The 15,387-nt window shown below is 34.3% G+C and overlaps 1 protein-coding gene across 3 annotated transcripts in view; it reads right to left on the bottom strand.

Moving 5' to 3' along the window:
- The window catches only part of NTPase (ectonucleoside triphosphate diphosphohydrolase NTPase), a 53,670-nt gene extending 42,011 nt beyond the window's left edge, over nucleotides 1-11,659 (bottom strand). The window contains exons 1-2 of one of the 3 annotated variants that reach the window (XM_069828249.1): nucleotides 11,283-11,659; nucleotides 3,223-3,355 (exon numbers count right to left, since the gene is read on the bottom strand). In XM_069828249.1, the coding sequence (XP_069684350.1) occupies nucleotides 3,223-3,355; nucleotides 11,283-11,306 (157 nt within the window). In that variant the 5' untranslated portion in view covers nucleotides 11,307-11,659. Of the gene's footprint in view, nucleotides 1-3,222; nucleotides 3,356-10,998; nucleotides 11,173-11,282 lie in introns of those variants that run through there. The other 2 variants (XM_069828250.1, XM_069828251.1) reach the window with 2 other exon arrangements.
- Between the last annotated feature and the right edge of the window lie 3,728 nt (nucleotides 11,660-15,387).

The following is a 15,387-nucleotide window of genomic DNA, read 5'->3' as shown; positions in this document are numbered from 1 at the left end:
GGGTGATGAGGGATGATGCCACTGACGTGATTGGCGCTTGGTCTCTGGGGTGTTGTGAGACACCCAGGTCTCATCACCAGTCACAATTTGATCAAGAAAGGCGTCTCCATCTGTGTGATATCGCATGAAGAATGTCAATGCTGAGGCCATTCTCTGAGTTTTGTGTTGGTCACTCAGTTGCCGTGGAACCCATCGTGCACAGATTTTGTGGTAGCCAAGATGTTGCGACACAATTTCACCAAGCAAAGAACGAGAAATGTCAGGAAAGCCAATATGCAATTCGTCGAGTGATGTGCGCCTGTCTTGCAAGATTCTGTCGTTCACTTTAGTCTTCAGGTCTTCTGTGAAGAGTGATGGGCGTCCGGGTCGAGTTTCATCGTGGACATTTGTTCGCCCATTGTTGAACATTTCGCACCATTTTCTCACATTTCTTTCATTCATTACAGTATCACCATACACTTCTTTCAATTGCCGGTAAATTTCTGCAGGTTTCAAATGTCGAGCATTCAAAAATCGAATCACACTCCTCACCTCACAGTCGGCGGGATTATCAATCACGTCGTTCATTTTGAAGTAACACAAAATGCACAATGGCGACTTGTTGCAACCAATACTCACAACATTATGAGAACACATGTTAAGGAAGCCAGTTGACCTTCAAACAAGGAAGGGGAGTCAGCTGCGCGGCGGGTATGCGCGAACGGTCGTTATTTCCTGGATCCCCCTCGTATTTATTAAGTCTTACAAATAAACCATTAGTACACTGAAGCATCCAGCTTCTATTCCCAGCAGGGAAGTGGTGATTTAGTTTAAGTATGTGTAGTAACAGCTCAAAATCCTCAGAAGAATGAAACAGAATGGACTAATGCAGCGTTTCTCAAACTATGGTCCGCGGACCACCTGTGGTCCTCGAGGTCTGCCCTTGTGGTCCTTCAAAAAAGGCAGAAGAAAAAATAAAATTCAAACGAACTGCTTATCACTCAATAGCTGAAAATCTCAGAGTTTGGAAATGACACATGGCAATCGCCTTTCACTTTTTCTCTCAGTACTGACATTTTATGAAATTTATTACCCTATTCGTCTACTGACTTCCCACTCTACTCTCAACAACAAAAGAGGGATTTAAAGCACTATGAACGTGGTGTTTCTCGCCATCTTTTCCCTGCACATCTGGCACCGTGCCTGTAACCCAGCCAGGGACCACCAAATTCATAACAGAGGACCGAACCTTTTCATGTATTTATGACTTTCTTAATAGTTTTGCCGACACCCAGTTTGCACATTGAAATGGTCACGTACTGTATGTTGTACACCAATAATACAACTCTGAGGTTACAATTTGAAACTTATTTTCCAAGTAAATATGACGAATTTTCATGGGTTCGTAATCACTTTCATTACGATATTGAAACTAACAAACTTTATTGAGTGAAAGAGAACAGTTAATTGAACTCTCGAATGAGACAATACTTAAAATGAAATTCCAAACGGAACGTATGGTTAATTTCTGGACCTCATCACAAGTGAAAAGAGAATATCGTGAACTGTACAATGGTGCTTTACAGACTATAATTCAGTTTGCTTTTACATATCTTTGTGAGAAAGAGTTTTCATCACTAACTCTAATAAAAACAAAGCAGGCTAACGAAATCGACTCGATGTATGTGACCATCTCCGACTTAAGCTTACCAGCATACATCCAAATGTAAAACAATTGTGCAAGAATCGGCAAGCTCATTCATCTCATTAATGTGAGTACCAACATTTATTTATTTATTATTTTTTTAGTTAATAAGTTGAAGATTATGCAAACTCTAATAGCCTTGAATTATTAAAGAAACAAAAATTAATTTCCTTCAATTAACATTAGCTTAATCAGTTAATACTAATATTAAATTAATTTAATTTAATTAATTTTAATTAATTCTATTTTAAAATATAAGTATATTGATGTTAAAATATACTACTAAAATGATAAATTTGCTTTCGAAGGGAACAAGAGTAAGGTGGTCTGCGGAACTGTTCTGACTTAAAAAAGTGGTCTCCACTTCAAAAAAGTTTGAAAAACACTGGACTAATGGATCCAATCCTTCAACACATACTCAAAAAATGAATGACTGCATTCGTAGAAGACAAAAGATTTTAAGTCTTGCTTGTACATAGACACAGACTGACTTGTCAAGATGATAAAACACTTCGGAGAGAGAGAAAGAGTGAATGAGTTTAATGAAGAGATTACTCCCAATAGCCTATCGAAATATCCTTCACATTAACAATGTACATATCCACATGTTGTATGGGACAGAAACATGGACATTACAACAAAGTGAAGAGAAACGACTAGAAGCATTTGAAATATGGATAAGATGAAAAATGAAGCATGTGAAGTGGACAGATACAATAAGAAACGAAGCTGTGTTGGAAAGAGTGAGTGAAGAAAGAATACCGGTAATGCATTTCTTCATAAACTCGTTTTAGCACAGCTACATTTCTTATTCTGTCTGGCCATAAATAAGTGGTTAAAATATCATTTACTCATTCAGATTAAAAAAAAAAAAAGGTATGACAACACTATCGGTTAGCATAATTGATTGTGTAATCAGCTTCACTAAATAAGTCAATTTAAAATTTTTACTGTCGGTATACTTTTTGGCATCTTATTTTACTTTCAATTTGCCATACAAGCTCATACTGGCCCAATTCGACCACTGTTGCACAGATATGCAGGGGGAGGGGCGTTATACCAGCAGTCAGACAATTCATTTAGTGATGTTATCACTGCATGAGTTCACAATTTTGAAAGTATGGAACTTGAAAATTAGGCTATGTTCAGCTTACAAAATATGTAGATTTTTTTAGTTGGTTATTTAACGACGCTGTATCAACTACTGGGTTATTTAGCGCTGATGAGATTGGTGATAGAGAGATGGTGTTTGGCGAGATAAGGCTGAGGATTCGCCACAAATTACTTGGCATTCATCTTACGGTTGGGGAAAACCTCGGAAAAAAAACCCAACCATGTAATTAGCCCAAGCGGGTATCGAACCTGCGCCCAAGTGCAACTTCAGACCAGCAGGCAAGTGCCTTAACCGACTGAGCCATGCCAGTGGCATGTCGGGTTTTCACCACTGTACTATAATTATTTTAAAAATTATTGAATTTTATTCTTCTAGAACAGATTTTTTAATTTAGTATTCTTTCAACAAAAGAGTGTTTTCTTACCTATTGCAAAAGTTGAAATCACTACAAATACAGTTAATATACAGAAACATCTTTGCATTTTCCCCGAACCCCTACTCTGTGATGTCTTTTTTGACTTCGGTATGTGAGTTGGCGATCCATCTTCTCCTGTGAGCTGAAACCAGAATAAGTATGTTTATCAACAATGTCCAGTAAATAATAAAAATAAAAACATGTCTAACTTATGTTTGTATAAATCACCTTGCAAAACCATGAGAATGTAATGTTAGCTGAATTGCTAGTGTGTTTTACTTTTAACAGAATGTAAGAAATGTTTGGTTTAATAACACCATCCTCTAGTGATAATTCTTGTGGGCAAAGGTTGTTTCAATAGTCAAGTTTAATTAGATAACTTGCCATTTTCTCTACCACAATTCCATGAATTCTTTATCATCATCATCATACTCATCACCAATTCGAAAAAAACAAGACCAAACTATCAAGTTTATGGGGATGAAATGCCCGGTTCCTTCAACAGTAACAGAAACATATAAAAAAACGAAGACAAAAAGACTCATTTTGAAGTTTTTGGGAAATTTACTTCTGGAAATTATACAATTAGAAAAAAAAAATTACTATTGTCACCTTTAAAAACATGTGCAGTGAAGAAAAATTACTGAATCTAAGTTTCTGAAATACCCCATATTCAAAATTCACAATTTCATCGACTGTATGGCACAAATGAACCCATCAACAATTTCTTGAAGATGTTGGAATGTAGATAAGAAATAAACATGTAAAAATTCTACAATTAGAGAATTCCTACAGTAATGTCCTGGTAATTTCTAGAAGAGGTCTTGCATTATTTGTAATGTTATTGTTATAGGTTAATGGGCTTTAGATAGTTTCTTGCTACCAATATTAAAAATGGTGCCCTAGCAGGGATCAACAATAAATTTGCAAACACGATTACAGCCATGAGAAATAATGGGAGCTTAGCACTGTCCTAATAGTCACTGCATTATGAATTAAACTGAAACACGCAATTGAATTTACTGAGGCAATACTAGTGTTAGAACAATGCTAAAAACTGGGAATTTCTCGAAAGAAAACGAAAACAAGTAGGTTATTAGTTGAAAAATACGATATCAAGCAAAAGAGGATGAACTACCAGAGGCGAATTTATAATGATCGAGCTGAGGGAAGAAGTGTTGTGTATCCTGCTGAGTTATACATTGCCATACCACCTGCACAGCAAGTCTTGGAGCGGCAACTCAGCGTTGGTATCAGAGGAACAGCTCCTAATAACCATACACATTGCAGGTTAGCAAAGGTTTCTCATTAATTTGGAAAGCTCTGCACTTATCTAGGGATTAATATTCTCAAAAGAATCAAATTGGTATCCTCTTTGTGAAAATGTTAAACAGAAATTGAAAATAATTATATGAAATGAGAGTTATTTCCTGATGACGTTATAGACCCCATTATCATAAATCTCAGTGATAACAGTGATGGTAATTCCAGCTATAACAATAAAATGGATGGGATAGTGGAACTTGAGGACTCTGACTAATGGCATATGGTAAGAGGTCAATGTTTTTAGTTAGATGTTTAGCGCGCATATTTTGTTGGTTTCACTCAAAGACGTTATAATAGTATACTAGACTCACACAGAGCGCTGGTGTGCTGTCCAAAATTGAAACCAGTCTGCGCATGTTTACGCCGCCATGCTACTGGTAGAAATAGAGCGGTAAACACGATTGTCATACTTGTCCTTTGTTTTGTCTCGGGTGTTTTTAGTGAATAGTGTGAAAGTAATGGCAATATAATTTTGAAAGATGATATATTATCGCCGCGGACTCATGCTTAACATGTCGGCATCATACAATAACGTGCGGTGTGGTTTAAAAAAATAATTTTGCCGACCGATTGTTGCTCTGTAGGTTTCACTCTAAGCGTCACGTTGTCACGTCTACTTTCTCGATAAGAATAAGCACTAGTTTGTTATATTGTTAAATGGCTATTATTATTATTATTATTATTATTATTATTATTATTATTATTTATTATTATTATTTCATATACGAGTACGTTGGCTTTCTTAACTCTTAATAATAACTCTTTAATAATAATTTTTAATCACATACCTTAATGTTCGTCCTCAGCACAAGACATTGCAACCTCGGGTTTAGTCTACGTGGATTAGACAAGTAAGTGTCATTTAATAATAATTGAAGCAGCTTATTGGTTGCATTATTGAAATTGAGGCGAGTGATTGGAGCGGCGACACAAGAAATTGAAAACAATAATACAATTAAATTTCAAAGACCTGCCGAACGCATGAGGCCGCTCAAAGACCTGCCGAATGTTAACCATGAGAGCGCGGCGATAATACCATCCCTGTTTAATTTTCCAAGCTATTTGCAAAAGGTACGATATAATATTATCTCTGTTGTTACAATATCAATATCATTAAAAATCAATCAGTAGTTTACGACAATAAAGAATACTTAATTGTTAGTACAGGTATATCAGACTGTAGAGAAATCCCACTGATTGAATTATTTAGAATTACACATCAGATGTTAAAACATTAGTGGAAAGATCACTTTTTGTTTTTATTATGTAAATGAATTTATCTGCAAGATAATAAACTTTCATTCAAGATCCATATATGGATAAATAAATATACAGATAATAAATAAATAAATAGCTATAATAGCTAAGCCTCCTTTGTGAATTTATGATTCAGAGTTCACCTATAAATAACTCTTTTACATTTTGCCGGATATATTTTATTAACAAAAGCAAGAAATGGCATCTTATTGATATTGCACATGTGCATAAAAATTATGTACCATCACTCCGCAAGCAATGATAATATATCTGTTTTATTTATTTAAAATAAAAATATAATATGTAAAAAATCCACACATAAAAAGTATGTGGTTTTTTTATCTTGCATAAAGTGATTGTTTAGTTTTTAGGTCTTCACGTTACCTATTGTTTGCAATGTATTAGGTACCGACACTTTTTATAATTGATAGCATTCCCTTTATTAATTGAAGAATGAATTCAATGTAATTTGGCTACCTTCGCATATTATATTTTGCAAGATTACCTATGTCCTGTGGTCTAAAAGTACCGGTAATGTAATTTATTTTTGATTCTCTAAAACTTAACAACAAGTCTATACTGAATATCGCATATTTATTTCACTTAGGAATTTGATTATAACAAGAACTTGTGTAATCAAGGTGCATATATTTATGCCTTGTGATCTAAGAGTTAATATGTTAATATAATTTTAGATTCTCTGAAACCTAACAATTTGCTGATTATCGTAAAATTATACAATCTATAATGTGTATTGTGTAGGCCTATTTATAGATGTATCAGTATGTTTTCTATAAATTGCTGCATACGTATTTTCTTTTCTTTAATGTTCTAACACATATCAATGAAACTTTGAATATATTTATTTCGTCCTAATTTTACGTTAAACGTCGAAAATGGCCATAATATGTCAATTTTAGATCATCACAGCGTTAAATTGCGTGATTTACGCACTGCTATTATTTCTCTGCTCTCCAACAATATGGCGGCAAGCGCAGCGTTCAATTTGCCCCGGTTTCCTCGTTTCGCGCAGCCGAGACTGTAGGGGCTTGGTTTCACTCAGTTGTCCCTCCCTTCCAATGACGTCAACCAGGCTTTCAGATCTTCTGCGCGAGCTGTACAATCTGCCCTTCCACATAGTCCACTTACTTACTTACTGGCTTTTAAGGAACCCGGAGGTTCATTGCCGCCCTCACATAAGCCCGCCATTGGTCCCCATCCTGAGCAAGATTAATCCAGTCTCTACCATCATATCCCACCTCCCTCAAATCCATTTTAATATCTTCCCACCTACGTCTCGGCCTCCCCAAAGGTCTTTTTCCCTCTGGCCTCCCAACTAACACTCTATATGCATTTCTGGATTCGCCCATACGTGCTACATGTCCTGCCCATCTCAAACGTCTGGATTTTATGTTCCTAATTATGTCAGGTGAAGAATACAATCCACATAGTCCACACAAGAAATAAAAGTTGTAGTTCGTCAGTTTAAGAAAGAAACCTTTCGGAATGACTTTCATGAAAGGAAGAAACTATCCTCATCTAGATCAACCTCGTTAGAAATTGTAAATAATGTGATTAAATTTTATGAAAGTGATGAGATTGACTGACAGGCTTCTGATAAACGTGACTTCAAATCAGTGACATATAATAAAACTGGTGAAAGAATGCACTTGCAGAAATGTTTACCTTGAAATGAAAATAGATGAAGCTCATGCACTTTTTGAAGAAAAGTTCGATATCTCTGTCAAGGTATAAATTATAAATGAACTTAGACCGAAATATGTGTTATTGTTTTCTAATGCCAGGCGTTTGACAATAAAATCATTTAACCTGTTGCACTCCAATATTTTTTTCTCTTGAGATTGTGTTATCAAATTTTGTTTGTTGAAGTCTAAGTATGTACTAGGCCTACCTTATAGTAAAACACTTCACAATATGTGTGTGTATACAGCATGCTGACGTATCATTTCTGGTAGAGGCTATCTCTGAATTCTCTAATCAGGGACTTCATCAACTCCAAGATCGTTGTTACAAGTTCTATATTGCAATCTTGATAGTGAATTGTGCATGGCAAACCAGTGTGAAATATGCCACAGTTATGTTTTCCTTCTTCTCAAATAGGATTGTAATACCTATTAAATTGAGAAAAATTCGTTCCGTCACTGGGAATCGAACCCGGGACCTCTCAGCTCTGCACGCTGATAGGATTGTAATTTTACAAAAATAATAAAGTGAAAGCATAATAAAGGGGAAGCGACTGTAAAGACTGTAGGTAACAGAGTACCTACTCTACGAATTTCCTTAACCAGTTGTATTTCAAAAGTAATTCTGAAATCGGTTATTAAAAGAGAACTATTCTGAAATTTCAATGATTAATATGGGTCATGTTATATAACGTCTTTAGGGCATACATTATATTGATGCAATAAAATTCCAACCCAAAATCTATAATAACCATTGTTCTTTGCGTTTCCTTCTTATCAATTATAATTGTACATCACAGTGGTATTTAATCTAAAGTTAAATGTATGGGAATATTATTTATTACTTAAAGTTAACTTTCAGTAAGATATATTAGTATCTATAAGATAACATACTGCCTCAAAACCATTTAAAACATCATTACTGAATTACTAGTAATATTACAAAACTGGTGTAACATCCATTACACTAAGAAAAAGTCATAAATCACAGAATTTTTATTTTCTATGAAAATGATCTTTTCCATCATAGGCCTACATATTGGTTCTCTATAAAACAGAAAAAGTGCAACTCAATTTTTTCCTTGTAACATACATAATCAGAGTTCTGAATGGAAAGGTACGAACTTGTAAACTTGTTCCCAAAAATTGTAATATCAGTTAACTATTAAATATTCTATTTTTTTTTTTCAAGGGAGTTTAAAATTTTCTCATGAAACTTTATAGTGTTAACTGCTTACCTACATGCATATTTATTGGCTTAAACCACAGAATTGGACAAAACAAGATTTATTTGGTTAATATATCACTTCAAAAAAGTAAAAATGTAACATCCGTTATATCTCGATTGACTGAGTTGTATTTGAAGCACAATGTTTGCTCACATTTAGTAATTTAAGGATCTGATTCTAGGTCCTTCCCAACTTATGCATTATAACAAATTGTTATAAGATGTTATAAGATAAATTGTTATTGCAAAAGATGGAAGTTCGCGGCGAGTTGATATCATTGCCATTGATAGAGGAAATGACAGAGCAATTATCATCGATCCCACTGTGCGCTTTGAAACTGCAGTTGAACAACATGTAGCAGTACATGAAGAAAACAAGACCATCTATGACCCTACAATTCAATACTTTAAGGATTATTATCATATACAAGGACAGATTGAAATATTTGGACTACTGTTCGGAGCAAGGGGAATAATTCCAAAATTCTCAGTTGAATGTTTCAAATCCTTTGGAATTCCTTTAAAAATTTTGAATATTATTGCCATAGATGTAATGATATTCTGTTCAGATTTTATGTAATACCTGTACACCTAAATTTCTTTATATTCTATCTGATTACTAATAATTATTGAATAAAAGTACTTTCCCAAGAGTAGCTTCCATTTGAAAATAATAATCATAAACTGATAACACAAATGTTTATTTTTGTTCAGTATGCTGTGTCTTTTGGCAATCCTTACTGAAGGCTTGTGGGATTTATATATAGCCTGTGACATTGATTTCCTCTCCACAGCACAGCAACTTCACTGTTAGTGTTAACATAAGTTAATAAGTTTATTAAGTATATTATAAAATCTCAAGAATAAATTATATAGACCTAGCTACTGCAAATTGCCGTCAAAGTAAAACAATTTACTCCAATAAACAAATATGGCATAAATACTATAACTAATCACAGTAATCACATTCAAGCAATCTGGAAAGTGATGGCAGGCACACACCATCCGAATAATAATAGTAAAGCTTCACAAAAAAAAAAAAAAAAAAAAAACAAAGAAGAGAAAATCAGAGGCGAGTACAATACATGTTGCTGCTGTATTTCTTTAGGTTTGAAGGAAGGGACGCAAATCCGCTGTTATTGTTAAAACCTTCACTTGTATTATTTTATCTAGTAACTTACAATAAACACATAATATGAGATATTTTCCAATGGTCAAATGAATTATAATTTTGATAATCTACATGTAAAGAAGTGAAAAACACACTAATTATAATAAATGTTATATTTTAATCCCTAAAACTGCAATATATCCAGAATGGTGAAGCTAATTAGACTAATTACAATCGTATAGGCCTACATATGGCTGCAGCCTAACACATTTGAATTAGTTTAAATTTTCACTTTAAAATCGAATAAAACATTATTCACATGAATATGTCCTGAACTTTGGGCCAACACTGTACAATAAAAAACTTTGAGTATCATTACATACCACCATTTTAAGTATAATCAGATTTTTAAGTTTGTTTTACTATCACAATAGTAAAATAAATATTTAAGTTAGTTCAAACCTTTATACGTCTATTATACTTTAAATGAAAAGGAAAATGGATAAGCAATATAATAACCTCATCTACAGTATTGATATTTAGAACGAATGGAATGGCTTTTGTGAAATAGGCCTAGTATCAAAACTTATTTACGGATACCTACTCTACTTACTTTAAGAAAATAAGTTGTAATATTTAGTACTAAACCACTTGAAATATACATACGTAAAACACACACGGTACTGAATTGTAATAAGTTAATAAGAACACAAATTGTTTGTGTTCATGTAATCTTTCATTAAAGAGCATGAAATGAATTACCGTACAGACAGAAGTTGAGATCAGCCTTGCAAATTGTTAGTAAATGTACAATTACGGTATAGGCTAGATATTTCCTTCTTGAATGAAACCAGAACAATACAACTAAATTTATTATAATCTTTCTTAATTTACTTTGACAGCTCAAAATGTGTCATTTAGTAAACGTCATTGAAAAAATTGAATTTACACAAGGCACATAAAAAGGTTATATAGCCCACAACTACATTATCTCCTCATACCAATATAAAATTAACATAGGATAAATTTACTATATTCATGTATTGTTATAACTTATTGCTTAATATTTGCATAAATAGTAACATCACAAAATACATGTTATTATTTCATTATTATAACCTATCTCCTTTCCACTGCTTACATACTAACAATTAACGTACATGTGGCATTTACTACGTAAAAGTATAGATCCGACTGGTGGATTATGAACTGAATATAAAGTCATTGGATTTTAGAACTCACTGAAATGTAAATCATTAATTTAACTACTGCAAAATTTGGCACTCTTTAATTTAACAGAACTTCCATTCTGATTTGAACAGCGTTGAATCGTCTGCTAGTTGACATCAATGCACCCTGTCGGCTATTTTTTGATGTTCGAAATTTACATAAATGTTTCAAATTAGGATTAAAAACATAATACAATAAAACAATGCTTTATTACCTTCCTTTGCCGTAGATTCTCCATAATTTATCCCGGTAATCGTTGGTACTGATGCCACTCGCTTGGAATGATGCTTGTTAGGAAGAAACACCAATACCTTCCAGTCCCACGAAGTGCAAATTCATACGCACGCAAGTTCTACCACATAGCGGCCTTGAGACTTCATTCGTATAAATACTGGACAGTTAAGGAACGAGGATGACATAGCATGATAAGTGGTGTAAGGATAAGATAGTGTAGTACAAATCAGTATATGCAACGAAGAAAATGGAATCGAAAGATAACACTGTAACCTACACCCTAAACCACAAAATCTAGCGTTGAATATGTCTCGTGCGTCAGGGGAATCGAAAGAATGCTTAATCATAATCACGTAATAACTGAGTAGGATGGCTGATGTGATGTAACTGACTGTAAAAGTGATAAAATATTCGCTAGAATAGGCTAATCATTCCTTATCATAGTTTTTATCTCCGTAACAGTTATAGATCGTCGTTATCATATGATACTTAAATGTGACGTATAAAATGATACGAACTGGCATTAGAACACTTCAGCATAAATATATGGTATACAAATTATAGGATGTAGGCTACAGCAGGTACATTTTAAATCAATTTTCAACTACCAGTAATAAATAATTAGCTATAAAACACAAGGACGATCGAATGGAACAGTTACAGACATTTCTAAAATCTTCATCCTTAAGGAAACACTTCCTTTTTTTTTTTTTAGTACCGTAGGTTATTTTACGACGCTTTATCAACAGCTTAGGTTATTTAGCGTCTGAATGAGATGAAGGTGATAATGCCGGTGAAATGAGACCGGGGTCCAACACCGAAAGTTACCCAGCATTTGCTCATATTGGGTTGAGGGAAAACCCCGGAAAAAACCTCAACCAGGTAACTTGCGCCGACCGGGAATCGAACCCGGGCCACCTGTGTTTCGCGGCTAGACGCGCTAACCGTTACTCCGCAGGTGTGGACCAGGAAACACTTCCTGAATTAGAAAAAGCACTATCAGAGACGCACAAAGGATCTTTTCTAGGGAATGGCTTCGTAAACTTTGGAACGAAGTCGTGCATAACAGGCTTATTGATTTTTCCTCATTTTCCTTACATGCAGTGCATTAGGGTGAGGGCTCTCGGGAGTATGTTTCCCAGCTTATCAGAGATTCAGTATACACTGATAGGACAAAAAAACGCAACACTTCAATATTTTTTAAAATAAAGAATTATTTTATACATTTCTATGTTATCGTATTCTTTTATCGTGCAGTACTAAATTACAGTTAAATTTAAAATTCTGTTTATGAAAAAAAGTTTATTTTTATAACAATTTAAGTGAATGTTTGCAAGGACATAAGTACACAAAATATTTACACTGTTTTGTTTCGAGAACTCATTCATTAGGCCTACTCACTCTAACACTTCTTTTTTGTTTACTGCACTTCACTGACACTTTATTCTCACCTTTAAAATCGTATACTGTCATCTCTCATTAATTACGCCATTCAAACCTCTCAGGGATGCTCCTGATCCTTCTAGGAAAGCCTCCCGCAAGTTCTTGTGGGTGTCCGGGTAATGTTGGCGGACTCTTCTTCTCAGATTATGCCACAGCTGCTCGATAGGATTCAAATCCGGACTTCGAGCAGGTCATTCCATGACATGAATCCGGAATCTCATTTTGGAACTGTTGCACACATTGAGCCACATGCGGGTGTGAAATGTTATGCATAAGCAGGAAACCATAGCCAATAAATGGAGCAAATGACACAATATGCTCCTGAAGTATTTTACAATTCATTTTGTTTTCAGATAAATCTAGTTCAACAGCATGACACACACATACTACGATACATAAGATTTTATCAAATTATCTATTGTTGATTTTATAGCAAATGTTATTTAAATATAAAATGGATTGATATTATATCACCATTCCACTCATAATCCCCGGTAATTAATTACAAATTCAACAATTGAGTCTTTTCCACCAATATTTCATTAATTTTCTGATATTTGTATTTCTGTTAATGACTTAATGCAGTATATATTATATATATATATATATATATATATATATATATATATATATATATAAAACACTTTTGTCAATTTTTATTATTATTATTTTATATGTGTTTTGTGACATGAGTTATATGTACCAGAAATCATATCGACATTTTCCAAATTTACATTTCCTGGAAATCTTTTTCAAAATAAACCTTTTTCATTAATAAGACATAACTACATAAAACTCATGAAAGTCCATTTTGTCATGCATATTACTATGTACATTTTAATTTGTTCAAGGTTTAGATTTCGTGTTTCTTAACAATATCTGATGATGCCGAAAAGGCGAAAACGTTAATATTCCATATACAATGTTATAGCAAATAAACATTTGCAAAATAGATAAATCTTATAGATTGAACTTTAAACTTTTATTATATGCTCCTGAAGGATTTCCTGCACTTGCCGAAGTGCTGTAAGGCAATGAAGATCAGCTCTGTCCTTGCTGTCAAGCTTATTCCAGCCTACAACATCACAGAACCACCAGGCATAATATACTTAAGAATATAGTTAGGTTTACTTTTGCTTATACTGGGTGTTCATTTCAAAGTGTGTCATGATATCACTGCTGTGAGTCAGCGATTTGAAGCGAGTTTCAGCTTTTATGTCAGAGAAGTTGCCTATTATTCAAGGCGTTCAATCTGAAGTTGAGAACGTGGACGGTATAACTTGAACGTCGTAGCAACAGATGGCAGTCTGTACGGTCTGTGTGCTACCATAACCTCTTTCGAACTGTGTTTTGCGCGGGCAAGTCGTACGCATGGTATTTGTTATCATCGGTTGCGTACGGCAACATTCCACAATACAAATTAGATGCTCCGTGTCCATGTTGACAGTCGAAGTTAATGTCAATAAATACGTAAGTAATCGTCTTAACCCTTTCCACATAAAGAAAAAAAAACTCACCTCAGTACGTGTTTCCAAACAGTTCACATTCCTGCCACTACCGGCGTTACCGTACGTATCGGTAAGTACTCTTCTGAATGAACGCCGTACTTGCCAGGCAACTTCTCTGGCACATAGGTAATACGCCTTTGCGGAAGTGTAGGAAGACTGAATTCTCTAGGCTCATCGGCTAGCCACATGACGTCATACAGCGAGCCATGATATACTTTGAACTGAACACGCAGTAGTAGGCGTTATTATAACATAGCCTTTTTATTTATAGTCCTAGGTTTATTGCATTTATTTATAGTTAGAATCAGTGGCGGCTCCTGCATATTTCTTAAGAGGAGGAAAAAATTAACAGCACTAAATGACACCTTCTTGAATGAAACATGCTACAAATTAGCTTACATGCATACATGTAAGACCAGGTAGTGTTGGGGTTGGGGTTGTCCTTCCCTCCTGTATAGCAATAATCTGTTCTTGTAAACTTAGTTTCCTAAATTGTCCAAAATATATTATGATTTCACTTCCATTCATTGTTGAATAATTGCACAAATTAACAATTACAAGGGAATTCACAACCTCGTAGCATTTTTCGAGCACACTACAGCATCACATGTGTTGGAAGAGACTAGCTACTAAACTCGTAACCGGAACCGTTTTACGGAAATGGAAATGGGAAATAATCTGAGGAAAGCGAGAATACTGCACCCACCCACGTGGTCTGTGTTGCCACATGTACATTTTACAAGTTCAGTATCACATACTTTTGAAGAATGTCAGTTCTTGTAAAGTCATACTAGCATTATTGTTCACAGCTGCCGGTGGCCGATTAATTTTTTATGTTAAAAATGATGTAGTTTGGAGTACCTACTTTCAGTTTCAAATATATTTGTACAAAACTGACAACTTGGCTGTTGCCCTGTCTAGTAAACAATTAATAGAAGTGAATTTCAGGGGCCAATTACGTAAAACTACTTCCTCTTTGTTTTACATAAACCCGACTTTAACTTTCAAATATCCATGAATAGTAGCCTATATAAAATTCAATGTATAATATTTTTTATTTATAATTAAAAAAAAAAAGTTTACATGGTGTCTTTCATAGCGTTGCGTTAAAACTGTTTTTGTTGTGTCTCCTAG

Source organism: Periplaneta americana, chromosome 6 (genome assembly GCF_040183065.1).
Source record: "Periplaneta americana isolate PAMFEO1 chromosome 6, P.americana_PAMFEO1_priV1, whole genome shotgun sequence".
Lineage (NCBI taxonomy): Eukaryota > Metazoa > Arthropoda > Insecta > Blattodea > Blattidae > Periplaneta > Periplaneta americana.
Note: the sequence above shows the minus strand (reverse complement) of the source record. Positions and strands in the feature narration are given on the sequence as shown.